The sequence below is a fragment of the Choloepus didactylus genome, chromosome 4 (assembly GCF_015220235.1).
Source record: "Choloepus didactylus isolate mChoDid1 chromosome 4, mChoDid1.pri, whole genome shotgun sequence".
Taxonomy (NCBI): domain Eukaryota; kingdom Metazoa; phylum Chordata; class Mammalia; order Pilosa; family Megalonychidae; genus Choloepus; species Choloepus didactylus.
The window spans coordinates 62,408,129-62,427,998 of record NC_051310.1 but is presented as its reverse complement, the minus strand read 5'-3'; the positions used below and the strand labels follow the sequence as shown (position 1 = coordinate 62,427,998).

The 19,870-nt window shown below is 38.6% G+C and overlaps 1 protein-coding gene across 3 annotated transcripts in view; it reads left to right on the top strand.

Annotated features, from left to right (window-relative positions):
* ATL1 (atlastin GTPase 1) overlaps positions 1–19,870 on the top strand; it is a 146,143-nt gene that overhangs the window by 34,924 nt on the left and 91,349 nt on the right. For all 3 annotated transcript variants that reach the window (XM_037832753.1, XM_037832751.1, XM_037832752.1), the window contains one exon: positions 15,239–15,411. Coding sequence is in view for 2 of the 3 variants with exons in the window: in XM_037832751.1 (XP_037688679.1) it covers positions 15,378–15,411 (34 nt within the window). In the remaining variant the exon portion in view is untranslated. Of the gene's footprint in view, positions 1–15,238; positions 15,412–19,870 lie in introns of those variants that run through there.

The window sequence follows — 19,870 nt, the reverse complement described above, 5'->3', positions numbered from 1 at the left end:
AAAACTGTCATTGTTTGCAGATGATATGATCTTATATCTAGAAAACCCTGAGAAATCAACGATACACCTACTAGAGCTAATAAACAAATTTAGCAAAGTAGCGGGATACAAGATTAATGCACATAAGTCAGTAATGTTTCTATATGCTAGAAATGAACAAACTGAAGAGACACTCAAGAAAAAGATACCATTTTCAATAGCAACTAAAAAAATCAAGTACCTAGGAATAAACTTAACCAAAGATGTAAAAGACCTATACAAAGAAAACTACATAACTCTACTAAAAGAAATAGAAGGGGACCTTAAAAGATGGAAAAATATTCCATGTTCATGGATAGGAAGGCTAAATGTCATTAAGATGTCAATTCTACCCAAACTCATCTACAGATTCAATGCAATCCCAATCAAAATTCCAACAACCTACTTTGCAGACTTGGAAAAGCTAGTTATCAAATTTATTTGGAAAGGGAAGATGCCTCGAATTGCTAAAGACACTCTAAAAAAGAAAAACGAAGTGGGAGGACTTACACTCCCTGACTTTGAAGCTTATTATAAAGCCACAGTTGCCAAAACAGCATGGTACTGGCACAAAGATAGACATATAGATCAATGGAATCGAATTGAGAATTCAGAGATAGACCCTCAGATCTATGGCCGACTGATCTTTGATAAGGCCCCCAAAGTCACCGAACTGAGCCATAATGGCCTTTTCAACAAATGGGGCTGGGAGAGTTGGATATCCATATCCAAAAGAATGAAAGAGGACCCCTACCTCACCCCCTACACAAAAATTAACTCAAAATGGACCAAAGATCTCAATATAAAAGAAAGTACCATAAAACTCCTAGAAGATAATGTAGGAAAACATCTTCAAGACCTTGTATTAGGAGGCCACTTCCTAGACTTTACACCCAAAGCACAAGCAACAAAAGAGAAAATAGATAAATGGGAACTCCTCAAGCTTAGAAGTTTCTGCACCTCAAAGGAATTTCTCAAAAAGGTAAAGAGGCAGCCAACTCAATGGGAAAAAATTTTTGGAAACCATGTATCTGACAAAAGACTGATATCTTGCATATACAAAGAAATCCTACAACTCAATGACAATAGTACAGACAGCCCAATTATAAAATGGGCAAAAGATATGAAAAGACAGTTCTCTGAAGAGGAAATACAAATGGCCAAGAAACACATGAAAAAATGTTCAGCTTCACTAGCTATTAGAGAGATGCAAATTAAGACCACAATGAGATACCATCTAACACCGGTTAGAATGGCTGCCATTAAACAAACAGGAAACTACAAATGCTGGAGGGGATGTGGAGAAATTGGAACTCTTATTCATTGTTGGTGGGACTGTATAATGGTTCAGCCACTCTGGAAGTCAGTCTGGCAGTTCCTTAGAAAACTAGAGATAGAGCTACCATTCGATCCAGCGATTGCACTTCTCGGTATATACCCGGAAGATTGGAAAGCAGTGACACGAACAGATATCTGCACGCCAATGTTCATAGCAGCATTATTCACAATTGCCAAGAGATGGAAACAACCCAAATGTCCTTCAACAGATGAGTGGATAAATAAAATGTGGTATATACACACGATGGAATACTACGCGGCAGTAAGAAGGAACGATCTGGTGAAACATATGACAACATGGATGAACCTTGAAGACATAATGCTGAGCGAAATAAGCCAGGCACAAAAAGAGAAATATTATATGCTACCACTAATGTGAACTTTGAAAAATGTAAAACAAATGGTTTATAATGTAGAATGTAGGGGAACTAGCAGTAGAGAGCAATTAAGGAAGGGGGAACAATAATTCAAGAAGAACAGATAAGCTATTTAACGTTCTGGGGATGCCCAGAAATGACTATGGTCTGTTAATTTCTGATGGATGTAGTAGGAACAAGTTCACTGAAATGTTGCTATAGTATGTAACTTTCTTGGGGTAAAGTAGGAACATGTTGGAAGTTAAGCAGTTATCTTAGGTTAGTTGTCTTTTTCTTACTCCCTTGCTATGGTCTCTTTGAAATGTTCTTGTATTGTATGTTTGTTTTCTTTTTAACTTTTTTTTTCATACAGTTGATTTGAAAAAAGAAGGGAAAGTTAAAAAAAAAAAAAAAAAAGAAAAGAAAAAAGACAAACAAGGAAAAAAAAAAAAAAAAAAAGATGTAGTGCCCCCTTGAGGAGCCTGTGGAGAATGCAGGGGTATTCGCCTACCCCACCTCCATGGTTGCTAACATGACCACAGACATAGGGGACTGGTGGTTTGATGGGTTGAGCCCTCTACCATAAGTTTTACCCTTGGGAAGACGGTTGCTGCAAAGGAGAGGCTAGGCCTCCCTGTATTTGTGCCTAAGAGTCTCCTCCTGAATGCCTCTTTGTTGCTCAGATGTGGCCCTCTCTCTCTGGCTAAGCCAACTTGAAAGGTGAAATCACTGCCCTCCCCCCTACGTGGGATCAGACACCCAGGGAAGTGAATCTCCCTGGCAACGTGGAATATGACTCCCGGGGAGGAATGTAGACCCGGCATCGTGGGATGGAGAACATCTTCTTGACCAAAAGGGGGATGTGAAAGGAAATGAAATAAGCTTCAGTGGCAGAGAGATTCCAAAACGAGCCGAGAGATCACTCTGGTGGGCACTCTTACGCACACTTTAGACAACCTTTTTTAGGTTCTAAAGAATTGGGGTAGCTGGTGGTGGATACCTGAAACTATTAAACTACAACCCAGAACCCATGAATCTCGAAGACAGTTGTATAAAAATGTAGCTTATGAGGGGTGACAGTGGGATTGGGAATGCCATAAGGACCAAACTCCACTTTGTCTAGTTTATGGATCGATGTGTAGAAAAGTAGGGGAAGCAAACAAACAGACAAAGGTACCTAGTGTTCTTTTTTACTTCAATTGCTTTTTTTCACTCTAATTATTATTCTTGTTATTTTTGTGTGTGTGCTAATGAAGGTGTCAGGGATTGATTTAGGTGATGAATGTACAACTATGTAATGGTACTGTAAACAATCGAAAGTACAATTTGTTTTGTATGACTGCGTGGTATGTGAATATATCTCAATAAAATGATGATAAAAAAAAAAAAAAAAAAAAAACAGTTGAAAAAGAGTTCAGAGTTCAATTAGAGATATGAATGAAGCTGATCTAGTTAGGACTAAGGAAAATCAGACTGAAGAGTAAAGAATGATATTGATGGTGTTTTAAAACTTCAACTTCTGTGTGAGATTAAAGGCAGAGATGTTTATTTTGTGCAAAATCTATATTTTGTGTAGTGCACTAGGTAATTTAACTTGTATGGTCAGTTTATTCAAACACCACAATTATACAGAACTTTGAATAGGGAGTGAGATCTGGTTGGTTTGTTCAGGTTAGTATGAAGCCCTGATACATCCCAGAGTAATTTGGGCAGAGAGTAAGAATGTATATGCAAAGCCCCCTTGAGGGATTGGGGGAAAATGCTGAACTGTTAAACCTCCCCACCTGGGGAATTACTGTTCTTTTCACAAGCATTGCAGACTACCAATTTGGAAGGCCAAGTCCTTGATCTTGGGGTTTGCAAAGGAGAGGCTAAGCCTACTTATAATTGTGCCTAAGAGTCACCCCCCAGAGAACCTCTTTTGTTTCTCAGATGTGGCCTCTCTCTCTAAGCCAACTCTGCCAGTAAACTCACTGCCTTCCCCCCCGACATTGGACATGACTCCCAGGGGTGGAAATCTCCCTGGCAACATGGGACGTGACTCCTGGGGATGAGCCTGGACCTGTCGTCATGGGATTGAGAAAGGCTTCGTGACCAAAAGGGGGAAGAGAAATGAAACAAACAAAAAAAGGTTTCAGTGGCTGAGAGATTTCAGATGGAGTTGATTGGTCATTCTGGAGATAATCCTTATGCATTATAATGATGTCCCTTTTTAGTTTTAAGTGTATTGGAATAGCTAGAAGGCAATACCTGAAACTGTTGAACTACAACCCAGTAGCCTTGATTCTTGAAGAGAATTGTATAACCATGTAGCTTACACAGTGTGACTGTGTGAATGTGAAAACCTTGTGGCTCACATTCCCTTTATTGAGTAGAAAAATGGAGACAAAAATTAAATGAATAAAAGAAGGGATGGGGATGGGGGATAGGATGTTTTGGGTGTTCTTTTTTACTTTTTTTTATTTTAATTTTTTTAGTAATAAAAATGTTCAAAAATTGATTGTGATGAATGAACAACTATATGATGATATCGTGAACAATTGTACACTTTGGATGATTGTATGGTGTGTGAATATATCTCAATTAAATTGAATAATAAAAAGATTCTGGAGGCATACAACAGCAGATTTGAACAGCCAGAAGAAAGAATCAGCAAGTTAAAAGATAGAACAATCAAAATATCTTAGGCAGAAGAACAGATAGAGAAAAGAATGGACAAAAATTGGGCAGGTTCACAGGGATTTGAATGAACCACACAAATATATGTGTGATGGCTGCCCCAGCAGGAGAAAAGAACGGAAAAGAGGCAGAAAGAATATTTGAAGAAGTAATGGCCAGATATTTCCCACCTCTTATGACAGACATAAATATAGAGGCGCAAAATACTCCAATCAGAATAAATCCTAATAGTCTTACTCTAAGACACATACTAATCAGGATGTCAAATGCTAAAGATAAAGAGAGAATCCTGAAAGCAGCAAGAAAAAAGCTTTTGTCGATTTCTCATCAAAACCAAGGAGGGGAGAAGGCAGTGCTTTGATATATTTAAAGTACTGAAAGAGAAAAACTGCCAGGCAGGAGTTCTATATCTGCAAAAGTGTCCTTCAAAAATGAGGGAGAGTTTAAAATATTCACAGGTAAACAGAAACTAAGAGAGTTCATCAACAAGCAATTTGTCCTACAAGGAATACTAAAGGGAGTTCTGTAGTCTGAAAGGAAAAAACAAGAGAGAGAAGCCTGGAGTAAAGTATAGAAATGAAGATTATCAGTAAGGGTATACTGGTTTGCTAATATTATGTCCCCCAGGAAAAGCTATGTTCTTTGATGCAATCTTGTGGGGGCAGACATATTAGTGGGGATTAAGTTGGAACGTTTGGATTAGGTTGTTTCCATGGAAATGTGCCCCACCCAACTGTGGTGATAACTCTGATTGGATAATTTCCATGGAGGTGTGGCCCCGCGCATTCAGCATGGGCCTTGATTAGTTTACTGGAGCACTATATAAGCTCAAACAGAAGGAGCAGGCTTGATGCAGCCAAGAGGGACACTTTGAAGAATGCACGGAAGCTGAGAGAGAAGCCGCAGTTTACAGAGACATTTTGAAGATGGCCTTTGGAAGCAGACTCTTGCTCTGGAGAAGCTAAGAGAGGATAAACACCCCAAGAGCAACTAGAGTGACATTTTGAAGAGGAGCTGCAGCCTAGAGAGGAACGTCCTGGGAGAAAGCCCATTCTGAAACCAGAACTTGGAGGAGACGCCAGCTATGTGCCTTCCCAGCTAACAGAGGTTTTCCAGATGCCATTGGCCATCCTCTAGTGAAGGTACCTGATTGTTGATGCGTTACCTGGAACATTTTATGGCCTTAAGACTGTAACTGTGTAACCAAATAAACCCCCTTTATAAAAGTCAGTACATTTCTGGTGTTTTGCATTCTGACAGCATTAGCAAACCAGAACAAAGGGTAACTAAAAGGGTAATAAGAAAGACAAAAATAAGATATGGCATGCACAAACCAAAGGATAAAATGGTTGAAGTAAGAACTGCATTTATAGTAATAACATTGAATGTTAATGGATTAAACTCCCCAAATACACAGATTGGAGAATGGATAAAAAAGGATGAACCATCTATAGCAGTTTACAAGATGCTCATTTAGACCCAAAGATACAAATAGAGTCAAACAACGGAAAAAGATATTCCATGCAAGCAGTAACCAAAAAAAAAAAAAAAAAAAAAAAAAAAAAAAAAAAAAAAAAAGCTGGGGTGGCTATACTAATAACAGGCAAAATAGAATTTAAATTGCAAATGCAAAAATGTTATGAGACAAAGAAGGACACTATATATTAATGAAAGGGGCAATTCACCAAGAAGAAAAAACAATCATAAATATTTATGCACCTAATCAGTGTTTGACACAAAATGTAGGAGGTGTCAATACACAACTCCCATTAATAGATAGAACGTCTAGACAGAAGCTCAATTAAGGAAACAGCGAACTTGAATAATATGATAAATGAGCTAGACCTAACAGACATATACAGAACATTGTACCCCAAAACAACAAGATATACTTTCTTCTCGAGTACTCATGGATCATTCTCCAGGATAGACTACATGTTGGGTCACAGAACAGTCTCAGTGAATTTTAAAAGATTGAAATAATGCAAAGCACTTTCTCTGACCATAATGAAACAAAGCTGGAAATAAATAAAAGGTGGAGAACAGGAAAATTCACAAACATATGGAAGTTAAACAATATACTCTTAAACAATCAGTGGATCAAAGAAGAAACTGCAAAAGAAATCAGTAAATATCTCAAGACGAATGAAAACAAGAATACAACATATTGAAACTTATGGGATGCAGCAAAGGGAGTGTTGAGGGGGAAATTTATAGCCCAAAACACCTACATTAAAAAAGAAGAAAGAGAGTTCTGGAAGACGGTGGCATAGAGAGGAGTGGAAGCTAGCTAGTCCCCCTGGAACAACTAATAAACAACTAGGAACAGCTAGTAAATACCTGGAATTACTGCAGGGGGACAAACGTGACTGTCCACTCATCATACACCAACCTGAATTGGGAGGAATGCCTGATATCGCAGCATAAAATCTGCAAGTAAAAACTGAGGACCCGAGCTGAGAGCCCCTCCCCCCATGATCCAAACTGCAAAGCCTTACTGTGATAGAGAGCAGCACTCTTCGAGCAAGTGACTATAGCTCAGCTAAGTGCCAGTTGGGGTTTTAATTAACAAATGTGGACTGCTCAATACAAGCTACAAATCCCCAACAAGCTGACAGAGGCTTTTGGTGACAACTGACCTTGGAGAGCCAGAGGACCTCTCTGGGAAGGAGGGGGAGCCCAGAGGACTGGGTGCTGTCTCTGTCCAATGGGTGAAACTGAGGGTGGCTGTGAACTGGCCCTGAAGGGGGGATTTCTGTCCCTTTTTCAGCTCAGTGGAGAAAGCCTTATCCATTTTCAGTTCCCAGTGCTCTGATCCAGACAAGGGTGGAGATAGCACAGGCAGAGACTATTCAAATGTTAATTACCTCTCCCTAAGGGGCATATCTTCCCCGAGAGGAAAGAGGTGGTGCCAAGCTCTACACCCCATCTTCTATTCAGAACCAGACCCCAGAGCCTGGGGGAAAACAGCCATGGGCCACACCTCCTTACACCAGTCTGGAGCTACAGGGTGACAGGTGCCACTTGCTGGGCAGAAAAGCACAGTGACTTGAGGCCTCACAGGGTGTATCAATCTAAGACATACACTCAGGGAAACTGGATACTATTGCCTCCTTCTAGACCTGAGCCTGTTCTGGTCTGGGAAAACCTGATTGGGGTAATCAAGGAAACCAGATGCCTAGACAACAGAAAACTACAACTTACACTAAGAAAAACAAAGTTATGGCCCAGTCAAAGGAACAAACTTACACTTCAACTGAGATACAGGAATTGAAACAACTAATGCTAAATCAATTCAGAAAGTTTAGGGAAGATATGGCAAAAAAGACGAAGCATATAATGAAAACACTGGGCATACATAAGGTAGAAATCAAAAGTTCGAAAAAAACAACTGGCAGAATCTATGGAAATGAAAGCCACAACACAAGAGATGAAAGACAATGGAGATATACAACAGCAGATCTCAGGAGGCAGAAGAAAACACTCAGGAACTGGAGAACAAGATACCTAAAAGTCTACACACAAGAGAACAGATAGAGAAAAGAATGGAAAAATGTGAGCAACATCTCGGAAACTGAGTGACTACATGAAATGCAGGAATGTACATGTCATGGGTGTCCCAGAAGGAGAAAAGAAGGGAAAAGGGGTAGAAGCAATAATAGAGGAAATAATCAATGAAAATTTCCCATCTCTTATGAAAGACATAAAATTAGAGATCCAAGAAGTGCAGAAGATAAAGAGAGACTCCTGAAAGCAGCAAGAGAAAAGCAATCCATCACACACAAAGGAAGCTTGATAAGACTATATGCAGATTTCTCAGTAGAAACTATGGAGGCAAGAAGGAAGTGGGGTGATATATTTAAGATACTGAAAGAGAAAAACCACCAACCAGGAATCCTATATCCGGCAAAACTGTCCTTCACATATGAGGGAGAGCTTAAAATATTCTCTGACAGACAGTGACAGAGCGTGAACAAGATACTGGCTCTACAGGAAACACTAAAGGGAGCACTACAGACGGAAAGGAAAAGACAAGAGTGAGAGGTTTGGAACACAATTCTGGAAGATGGTAGCACAGCAATGCGGTACACACTGAACGGGGATGATTGTGGGTATGGTTGAGGAAGGAGGGTTAGAGCATGTGGGACACCAGAAGGAAAGGCAAAAGATAAAGACTGGAACTGTATAAAACAGTGAAACCTAGGGTGCTCAATGATTGTAATAAAAGGTACAAATATGTTTTTACATGAGGTAGAACAAATGAATATCAACATTGCAAGGTGTTAAAAAATAAGGTGGGATTCGGGGAAAATACAATCCATGCAAACTAGAGACTAATTAACAGAAACATTGTATTATGCTTCCTTTGATATAGCAAAGGCAATATACCAAAGATAGGTGCATATGGCAGGGGGTGGGCATGGGGGAAGGGAATGGAACTCTTGGCACTGGTGATGTTGTCTGACTCTTTATTCCACTTTAGTTTAGTACTGTCTTTCCTTTTGGTGCTTCCTAGCTGTTCTCTCTCTCTCTCTCTCTCTCTCTCTCTCTCTCTCTCTCTCTCTCTCTCTCTCTCTCTCTCTCTCTCTCTCTCTCTCTCTCTTCTTTCTCTTTTGTCTCTCTACCTTCTTTGGCTCTCTCTCCTTCTTTGTGGAGGAAACAGAGATGTCCTTATATAGATAGTGACAATGGTGGTGAATACATAAATATGTGACTACACTGGGAACCATCAATTGTTTACTTAGGATGGAGTGTATGGTGTGTGAACAAAACCATCTTAAAAAAAATGGGTTGATGAAGAAACCTTGAGGGCACTATATTGAGTGAAATAAGACAGACACATAAGGACAAATATTGGAGAGTCTCACTGATAGGAACTAATTATAATATGTAAACTCACAGACATGAAATATATGTTACCAGGATATAGAACGAGACTGAAGAATGGGGAGCAGTTGCTTATTATGAGCAGAATGTTCAACTAGGGTGAACTTAAATGTTTGAAAATGGACAGAGGTGATGGTAGCACAGTGTGAGAATAACAGTGCTGAATGGTGTGTGAATGTGGTGGCAAGGGTAAGCTCAGAGTCACGTATGTCACCAGAAGGAAAGCTGGAGGTTAAAAGATGGGAATGTATAAAATGGTGAATCTTGTGGTGGACAATGTTCATGATTAACTGTACAAATATTAGAAATCTCTCTCATGAAATAGAACAAATGTATGACACTATAACTAGAAGTTAATAATAGAGGGGCATATAGGAAAAAATATATACCTATTGCAAACTATATACTACAGTTAGTAGTATTTTAACGTTCTTTCATCAACAGTAGCAAATGTACTATACCAATACTATGAATCAGTAATGGGGGGGGGTGGTGGTTAGGGGTATGGGAGGATTTGAGTTTCCTTTTTTTGTCTTTATTTCTTTTCTGGAGTAATGAAAATGTTCTAAAAATTGAAAAAAAAATTGTGATGGATGCACAACTGTATGGTGGTACCATGGGCAATTGATTGTACTTTGGATCTTTGGATAATTGTATGGTATGTAAACAATCTCAATTTAAAAAAAAGAAGAAAGAGCTAAAATCACACACCTCACTGCATACGTGGAGGAACTAGGAAAAAAACAGCAAACTCTTTCTAAAGTAAGCAGAAGGAAAGACAAAGATTAGAGCAAAAATAATTGAAATTGAGAATATAAGAAAGCAATAGAGAGAAATAACAAACTGAAAGTTGGTACTTCAAGAACAATAAAATTGATATTCTAGCTAGACTGAAAAAGACAAAAAGAGGGAAGATTCAAATAACTAAAATCAGAAAGGAGGCAGGGGGAGCATTACTACTGACCTCACAGAAATGAAAAAGATCATAAGAGGATACGATGAACAAACTGTAGGCCAACAAATTAGACAACAGCTGTCAAATGGTCAAATTCCTAGAAACACATGTAGAATCTACACTGAATCTAGAAGAAATAGAAGACCTCAACAGAGGTCTGAACAAGAGATTGAATCAGTCATCAAGAAGAATTAATATCAATACTGTTCAAACTCTTCCAAAAAATTGAAGAAGAGGGAACACTACCTAACACATTCTATGAAGCCAACATCATCCTAATCCCAAAGCCAGATAAATATACTACAAGAAAATATAATTATAGACCAATTTCTCTAATGAATATAGGTGCACAAATCCTCAATAAAATATTTGCAAATTGAATCCAACAGCATATTAAAAGAATTATACACCCTGAGCAAGTGGATTTTTCCCAGGCATGCAAGGGTGGTTCATCACAAGAAAATCAATTAATGTATAACATCACATTAACAAATTGAAAGGGAAAAGCCACATGATCATCTCAATTGACGTAGAAAAGTCATGTGACAAAATCCAGCATCCTTTCTTGATTAAAACACCTTCACAGATAGGAATAGAAGGAAATTTCCTAAACATGATGAAGGGCATATCTGTAAAACCCACAGCTAACATCATACTCAATGGTAAAAGACTGGAAGCATTTCTGTTGAGATCAGGAACAAGACAAGGATGCCCACTGTCCCTAGTGCTATTCAATGTTGTGCTAGAAGTTGTAGCTAGAGCAATTAGGCAAGAAAAATAAATAAAAGGCATTCAAATCAAAAAGGAAAAAGTAAAACTTTTCACTATTTGCAGATGACATGATATTATTTATAGCAATTCCAAAAAATCAACAACAAAGCTACAAGAGCTAATAAGTTCAGCAGAGTGATGGGATACAAGATCAATATGCAAAAATCAGTAGTGTTATATACACTGGTGATCAGCAGTCTGACAAGGAAATCAAGAAAAAAATCCATTTACAATAGCAAGTAAAATAATCGAATATCTAGGAATAAATTTAACCAAGTATGTAAAGGACTTTACATGGAAAATTCAAAACTTTGCTAAAGGAAACCAAAGAGAATCTAAATAAATGGAAGGACATTCTATGTGGATTGGAAGACCAAATATTTTTCAGATGTCAGTTCTACCCAAATTGATTTACAGATTCAATGCAATTCCAATCAAATTTCCAACAGTCTAATTGCAGAAATGGAAAGCCAATTATCAAATTTATTTGGAATGGTAAGGGGCTCCAAATAGCTAAAGCTTTCCTGAAAAAGAAGATTGAAGGTGGAGGGCTCACACTTCCCGATCTTAAACCTCATTACAATGCCACAGTAATCAAAACAGCATGGCATTGGTATAAGGACAGATATATAGACCAATGGAAACAAATTGAGAGTTCAGAAATAGACCCTCACATTTATGACCAATTGATACTTGACAAGACTGTCAAGTCCGCTCAACTGGGACAGTATAGTCTCTTCAATAAATGCTGGGAGAACTGGTTATCCATATGCAAAAGAATGAAAGAGGACTCCTATCTCACACCTTATACAAAAATTATCTCAAAGTGGATCAAAGATCTAAATATAAGAACCAGGATGATAAAACTCCCAGAAGAAAATACAGGGAAGCATCTTCAAGATCTTGTAGTAGGCAATGGTTTCATATACTTTACACCCAAAGAACAAGCAACAACAGAAAAAAACAGTTAAATGGGACTTTTGCAAAATTAAATATTTTTACACTTCAAAGGACCTTGTCAAGAAAGTGAAAAGGCAGCCCAATCAACGGGAGAAGATATTTCAAAACTACATCTCCAACAAGGGTTTAAGATCCACAATAAATAAAGAAATCCTATAATTCAACAATAAAAAGACAACCCAATTACAAAATGGGCAAAAGACTTGAATAAACATTATTCCAAAGAAGAAATACGAAATACAAGTGGGTAAAAAGCACATGAAAGCAATGTTCAACATCATCAGTTATTAGGGAAACACAAAACCACAATGAGATACCATTTCACACCTACTAGAATGGCTACTATTAAACAAACAGGAAACTATGAGTGTTGGAGAGGACGTGGAGAAATAGAAACACTTTATGCTGTTGGGAGCATAACATGGTACAACTGCTGTGGAAGACAGTTTAGCAGTTCCTCAGAAAGCTAAGTATCGAGTTGCCTTATGATCCAGTACTCCTGTTACTGGGTATATACCCGGAAAATTTGAGAGCAAGGACAGGAACAGACATTTGCACATCGATGTTCATAGTGGCATTGTTCACAATTGCCAAAAGAGGGAAATAACTCAGGTGTCCATCAACTGATGAATTTTAAACAAAATGTGGTTTATACATACGATGGAATATTATTCAGCAGTAAGAAGGAATAAAGTCCTGAAGCATGCAACAACATGGATGAACCTGAAGGACATTATGTTGAGTGAACTAAGTCAGACACAAAAGGACAAATATTGTGTGATCTTACTAATATGAACTAATTTTAATATGTAAACTCGTAGACATAAAATCTAGAACATCAGTTACCAGGAGATAAAATGAGTCTAGAGAATGGGGAGCAGTTGCTTAAGATGTACAGAATTCTTAACTAAGTTGAATTTAAATGTTTAGAAATGGATAGAGGTGATGGTAGTAGTTTATTGTGAATATAATTAACAGTGCTAAAATGTATGTGAATGTGGTTGAAAGGGGAAGTTTAGAATCATGTAGGTCACCAGAAGGAAAGCTACAGGTTAAAACATGGGAATGTATAATACAGTGAATCCTGTGGTGGACAATGACTGTGATTAACAATACAAATATTAAAAAGTTCTTTCATGAAGTAGAATAAATGTGTATAGTGGTATGTGGAAAAAAATGTACCTACATAAACTATGGACTAGAGTTAACAGTAATATCTTAATATTCTTTCATCAACAGTAACAAATTTACCACACCAATACTAGGGGCTGATAATAGGGGAGGAGGTAAAAGAGTATGTGATGTTTTGGGTTTCCTTTTTTCTTTTTTCTTCTTGGAATAATGAAACTGTTCTAAAATTGTTTGGGGTGATGAAAGCACAACTATGTGATGATACTACAAGCCACTGATTGTATTCTTTGGATGGATTGTATGATGTATGAATATTTCTCAATAAAATTGCATTTAAAAAACAAGAGGAACTTAATAGATAATAATACAATCAAGTTTTTTTTTTAGATTCCATGAAGCCATAGTGATAAACAAGCAAAACAAAAAAGGGTAAGGAGGGAATGCCAGCTAATAAATGTAAAATAAATGATATGATTATAAAAATCATGTTTTAAAATCACTAATGTAAAGTTGATTCAGGCAAGGATATCAGTGGGTGCTAAAACCACTGGTTGAACAGTTCTTGGCCAGGATATTCACCCTGCCAATTACTTATTAATTACAAAGGGAAAGGGATTTTTAAAAATTAATTTCTTTTCCAACTAGGAATAGATACTGAATTGTATTTTTAAAAGTTTTTGTGGAATCTACTTCACTTTGTTTTTAAAATGGGATCAAAATATATGGAAAGGATTTTCAGGCTGAAAAGTGAGTTGAGAATTATAGTAAAGAAATACAAGAAAAATAGCAGAGCATACTTCTTTTTATTCTATGAATTTCACAGGAGTGAAATCTTTTCTATCTTCCTGTATTGCTTCATTAGTGATTGCAGAATGCAACAATATTGAACACAGCCATGTTTAAAACCATAATATAAATTTCAGTAATACTTCAGTGTTCACAGCTCTTGAGGTCACTAGAACTATTAACTGAAATGTGTTTGCATGAGATTTGGCAGTGGTGGATGATACAGAGTGGTTTTGGTTTTGGGTATGTTGATTTTGAAGTGCCAGTGAGAAAACAAGGGGAAACAGCTACAGGCAGTTATAATTTCAGCTCAAGGATGATGATTCTCCTTAAGAGACCCTAAGACCAAGTATAGATTTGGGAATCATCAGCAAGGAGGTCCTGTGTGAAGCCATGGGAATAAATAACATTGAGAGAGTGTAGGGGGAGGAGATGTTTTTAGGATGAGGACTAAGCAGAGGCCATAGATCTGGTAATGAAGAGGTTAGCAGTGATTGCCTAGGGAGAACTGATCAGTAGAGTATGTGGGCAACAACCAAATGGATAAAACTGTGAATAAGTAGGTATGGAATGGGTTGATGGCTTGAGGGTCAAGTAGCATGGAGGGACAGTGTTTCTAAGAGTCTGAAATCAACTAAGTTTGCAGGCACAGAGGAAGAAACCAGTGGAAAGGGAGATGTTGAGAATATTTTTTAAATGCTTTTTACTCTTCATTCAAAATTGTCTGCAACATGCCAAGGCCCACACAGACAATGTATGATTTTACTTCAAATATTTGCCATTGGGCTGCAAATCTAGTGGAAAATTTTGCCCATTAGACCTTCAGTTAGTTATAGATTATGATGAATCTCCAGCTTTCATTTATCTTGATCTTCTTGATTTAAATTTTGCTAACCTAGCCCTAAAAGACAGACCTGTTCACTATGCAAATACACAATTACATGATACCTCCTTACTAGCATGACCTTGCTTTTAAAATGGAAAAAATTAAAATTTGTAACTGGTAGATAAATGTAGATTATTTTAACCTCTTTAGCTGTATAAATGTGGTAGCATGTTTAACTAGGAAACAGGTATTTGAATATCCAGAATAATGCAGTATATATTGTTTTGTGTTTCTGCGACTAGACAATGCTGTTAAATTCTTTGAAAGTGTGTAAGAGGGTGTACTGTTTATTTGTATGTATGTTTTCCACTGAAAATGTTGCAGTACATCGTCTGTCACTGTCTTCTTGCTCTGGGGGTGGGCTGAGGTAGGGAGGGTGTGACGCTGGTATTTGTGTGAACTCGGGCTTGTGATGCTGAGCTTGGTTCATCTGCTTTCTCCTCCCTTTTCCTCCCCACTCCTTCCCACCAGCGCCACAGCAACATCCTCAGAGTCTGAGAGAACTGCGCCCAGCTCGGGCACAGAGCCTTCCATCGCCAGCAACCTGCGGCCGGGGAGAAGACAGCGAGCGCAGTGACAGCCCCTCACCGCCACCAGTCCCCGGACCACCATGGCCAAGAACCGCAGGGACAGAAACAGTTGGTGTGAGTAGTAAATTGTAACTTCTGTTGCCTGCACAGGGACCGGCCCTCTGCTTTCTGCTTCTGGAGAGAAGGGCCAAGGCTGCTCGGCGCCAGCGTCCAGGGCTGGGAGACGGGCCGCTGCCGAGCTGCTTTCTGTTGGGCCAGAGGAACCATGGCCGAACGGTACCCGCGTAACCAGAATCTCCCTGCCTATGAGGGCTGCAGTTTAGCGCAGGCCGGAGCCTCCAGTTTCTTCTCTCCCCACCCGCAGCCCTTCTCCTTCCCAGCATTTGGACAGCACCCACAGATCGCCTCCGGAGACTCAGTAGTTCCCCTTTAGGGATAGATTGGAAGAAAGATCATGAGGGTGGGCAGGAAGCTGTTATTACCTAGCCGAGAGGGATACGGGGTTGGGGATCTCGAACCGGCGGACCGTGCCCCCCCCCCCCTCCCATTTTCCCGGGAGCGGAGAGCTCGCCCGCGCAGCAGGGCGCGGGCTCTGGGTGGGCGGGCTGCGCGTTGGAACAATGAGGCGGAGCATGCTAGGAGAAGGACAAGCGCTGCAGGCTGCAACAACCCGGGAAAAGGTGCACCCGCTTGGGGGTTCCTGAGTGCTGCAGTATTCGTTTTAATTTGGGGATTGGGTGGGGAATTTGGGAGGAAGAGGAGCAAAGTTATGGTTTTCAGACTTCTGCCCCACCCGACCTGGTACCACATTGAGGCCAGTGCTAAGGGCGGCTTTGTTCTTTGATTTTACCTTTTGGAGATCCTGGGCTCATGATTCAGCACCAGGCCGAGGGGAGGGGGAAGGAGAGTCTAGGCCCTGTGGGTTCACGCCGCTAGTGGGTGGGTGGCGCTCACGCAGGCGAAGAAGAGCGAGCCAGCGCAGTGATGCGGGAGAAATCGCCGCCCCGCCTGCTCTGCTGCTCCAGAACTGGTTCACGTTGATTAGTGTGGGCAGGTTGGGCGTCTTTCTCCGCCTTCGGTTCCCGATTTCTTCCAGAAACAGTACTAAACTCATCAGCATCTTAGGAACTAAAGCCCACCTGGGCATTTTATTATCTGAACCAGAGCGGGCTTCAAGCCATTGTGGCTTGGTAGGTAGAGAAATGTTTTATTCGTTAACGTTGAATTATTGTTTAGAAAGTTTACACCTGCTAAAAGAGGAGTTTGGAGCTGCTTGATAGGTTTACATTTTAATTGGTTATTTTGGTTTACTTTTATTAAAAGACCGTATTGAGAGATCCTCCAAGGTTTGTGGTAGATGTGTGGATAGTTGGAACAGAAATGTATGTTATTAGTTGTCTGAGCCTGAGAAAGAGTTCCATTTTCTGAAATCACCAAACCCCATTGTTAGCAGGTGTGACTGTTGCAATAAAACCTTTTTCTTTACTTCTTCTGAAATCTGGGTAAGCATTTTCAGAGTGTCGTTTTTCTATCATTTTGCCTCTAGAATAGGAATTTCTTGAACACAGTTATAATGTATATGTTCAGATCAGATTTGGTCGTGATGTCTATGGATTGTTGATTCTACTTTGTTAAGAGATAGGAATGTGAAAATGTATTCTGAGAGTCCTCAGAATAATGAAACTTTTTCTTCTTTGTGAAGCTTTGGATCATTATTCCTCAGGATTTACTCTGGTCACGAATTTCTTATGTAGTGAAGGTTTTTTCTCTTAGGATAGTGGTTTTTCAAAGGTGATTTGTGTAAAAATCACATTGAGAGCTTATTAGAAATGCAAATCCCTGCATCTTCTAGCCAGGGCTTCTGAATCAATAGATCTGAAATGTGGCCCAGGAATCTGTCTTTTAATTAGTATTTTAGGTGATTAAGAAGCAGGTGGTCTTGGATGCCACTCTAAGAAACACTATCTTAGATTACTTATATTTGATAGAAACATATCCCAGCTGGTTTACCCAGTAATCATCATGTGTATTTCAACTCAAGTGATGGATTAGGAAAAGAAATGCCAGAGTCACTATGTGTTCACTGGAAATTGCCACAGAAAAGATATAGTAGAATTTTGAAGTCCTATCTTGATATTCTTTGGAAATGCTTTAGTACTCAGATTTTTCTTTGCTGTGAAGTATGTGTGATATAAATGCTTAGAAAATGTGGTAAATGAAATAGGAGATAGAGGTTCTGGCAGAGATGTTAATCATGTCTGTTTTGATTCCTTCCTATCGCCAATGCCTAGCACAATGCTTAGCACATATTAAACATTTAATAATAACAACTAGCATTATTGAGCTAACATCATATGAGATAGGTACTGTTATTCTCATTTTACATGTTAAAATATAGAGCTAATAAATGATATAGCCAGGATTCAAACTCTGGCAGTTTGACTTCAGATTCTTTTACTTCACTTCTATGCTATACTGCCTCATTGTTGAATGGCTAATACTACAGTTTTCAAGTCCCATTCACCTGTATTATTGCATTTGATCCTCACCCTTTTAAATTGGCAGAGCATATTATTCCCTATTTTGAAAAACTTTGGTCTTAGGTAGGTTAAATGATTTGGTGAAAGTTGCATATTTAGTAAATTAGAGAAATGAGATTAGAACCTGGGGTTTTCTTCTAAATTATTTTCTGTAACATAATGCTTTGGAATCTTTTTCTAAGAGAATGATGTGGGTTGTGAGGGTGATAGAGAAAACAGGTCCTCTTAGAAACTAGAGGTCTCTGATGAGAAAAAATTCAAATAATAGCTTAGAAAATGATAGTGAACTGACCTTATCATCTACCTAAGTAAATAGTTCTCAGAGAAAATAGAAAGAAAAGGGCAGAGGGCAAACATAGACTATTCAGGATTGGAAAATATAATGATTCCCAAGAAAAGGGAAATAAAGATATTTCAAGATCTTACAGTAGCCTAAAATGGAGTTAAGGACCTGGTAGGGCTGTATAACAGGTATTGGTTTTATCTGAGTGGCCAGAGAATAGATCCTGTGGGGATCATAGAAGCTAGAAAGCAGAAAATCTCTGGTGACCACCAGGGTTGGGAATGGTGTTTGAGGATCATACCCAGAGATACAACTGGGAAGCAGTTCCACTGTGAGTGGAACTAAGAATCATACCCATCCTGGGTGCTGTGCCTAAATCTACACTTCATTAGAAGTTTGAATAAATTTAAACATTTAATAATCAACTCTTCAAAGGTAGGCATTGGTATCCATATTTTAATATATGAGGAATGTGAGACTCAGAGAGCATAAGTAACTTGCCAGAGGTATCATAATTTATAAGTTATAGATCTAAGATTTAAATTCAGTGCTGTTTGCCTCCACAGTCCATGTGATGAGGACAGGGAACTGGGACAGTATGCCAAAAGGTGCAGCAAAAGCCTAACTAGATATGAGAAATCAATGCTCTAAATTTGATCACCTTGACTAGAAAAGTAGGCTAAGAATGTGCTGGTGTGGAAAGTAAAGGGGACAGATGGGTATCAGAGACAGTAGACCAGAAAGCAAGGTCTTTCATTGTTTTGTTAGGGCTTAAGTACTCTGAGAGACAAAACAGAAGTGCCTTCCCCCCATACAGATATACACTTTTTTTTGTTTTTGTTAATTGAAGTTGCTTAAAAAGTTGGGATACCACATGAGAATTTGAATTTCCTATAATGTAACAGAAACTGACAGTTTAGCATTGCTTTAGAGAAATAATTTTTGCACTAAACTGTCAGGTTGGCCTGCCTTTTAAAATTCTTAAACTTCTGTGTAAGAAGTATCCATTTGTTGAAAAGATATTTGTTAAAAATTACTTTTCAGGTTTTTCTGTTTTTGTTTTTGTTTTGAGGAAAGATTAAAAACAGTCTTGTAGAGTTACTATGTGATATTCTTTCTTTTCTAATTGGTAGTATTCTGTTTTTCTTGAAATGAGATTATTTGTCCAATTTTACTTACTGCGTTTTCTAAATGACTGTCTTCCTCTAAGTAAAATTTCTACTGTGTCCTGTATGTGATTCCTTTGCAGACTTCCCTCCCCCACTTTTTTCTTATTTTAATTTGCCTTCACTGCATCTTTTTTCAAATACATTTTTCCTAGGGACATGTTCTTTTTTATAGTTAGCATCTGCTTAAACTGTCTTGATGACTCCTGAATTGCACCTTTGCTCCATTTGAAACTTGACAACCTGGTATCTTTAGGATCAGTGGCTAGACTGAAAGCAGCACCTGTGATCATCAGGAAAATGATCCACTGTGAGATATTTTTGGTTACAAAGAGTTGGGGTGTCTTTAGACTTGGAGGTGCTTCCTCTTCTACATAAAAATTTCTTATGAAATATGTCTATACAAAAGAGCACTGAAACATGTATGTTCAGTTTAAAAAAAGAATAATAATGAACACCTGTGTCCCTATCCCGGCCGAAGAAATGGAACTTAACCAATATTTTGGCACTTCCTGTGTTTCCTTCCTTAATGGCAACACTTCCTTAATCCTCTCCAAAAGTAAATACTTTCCTAAATTCATTGT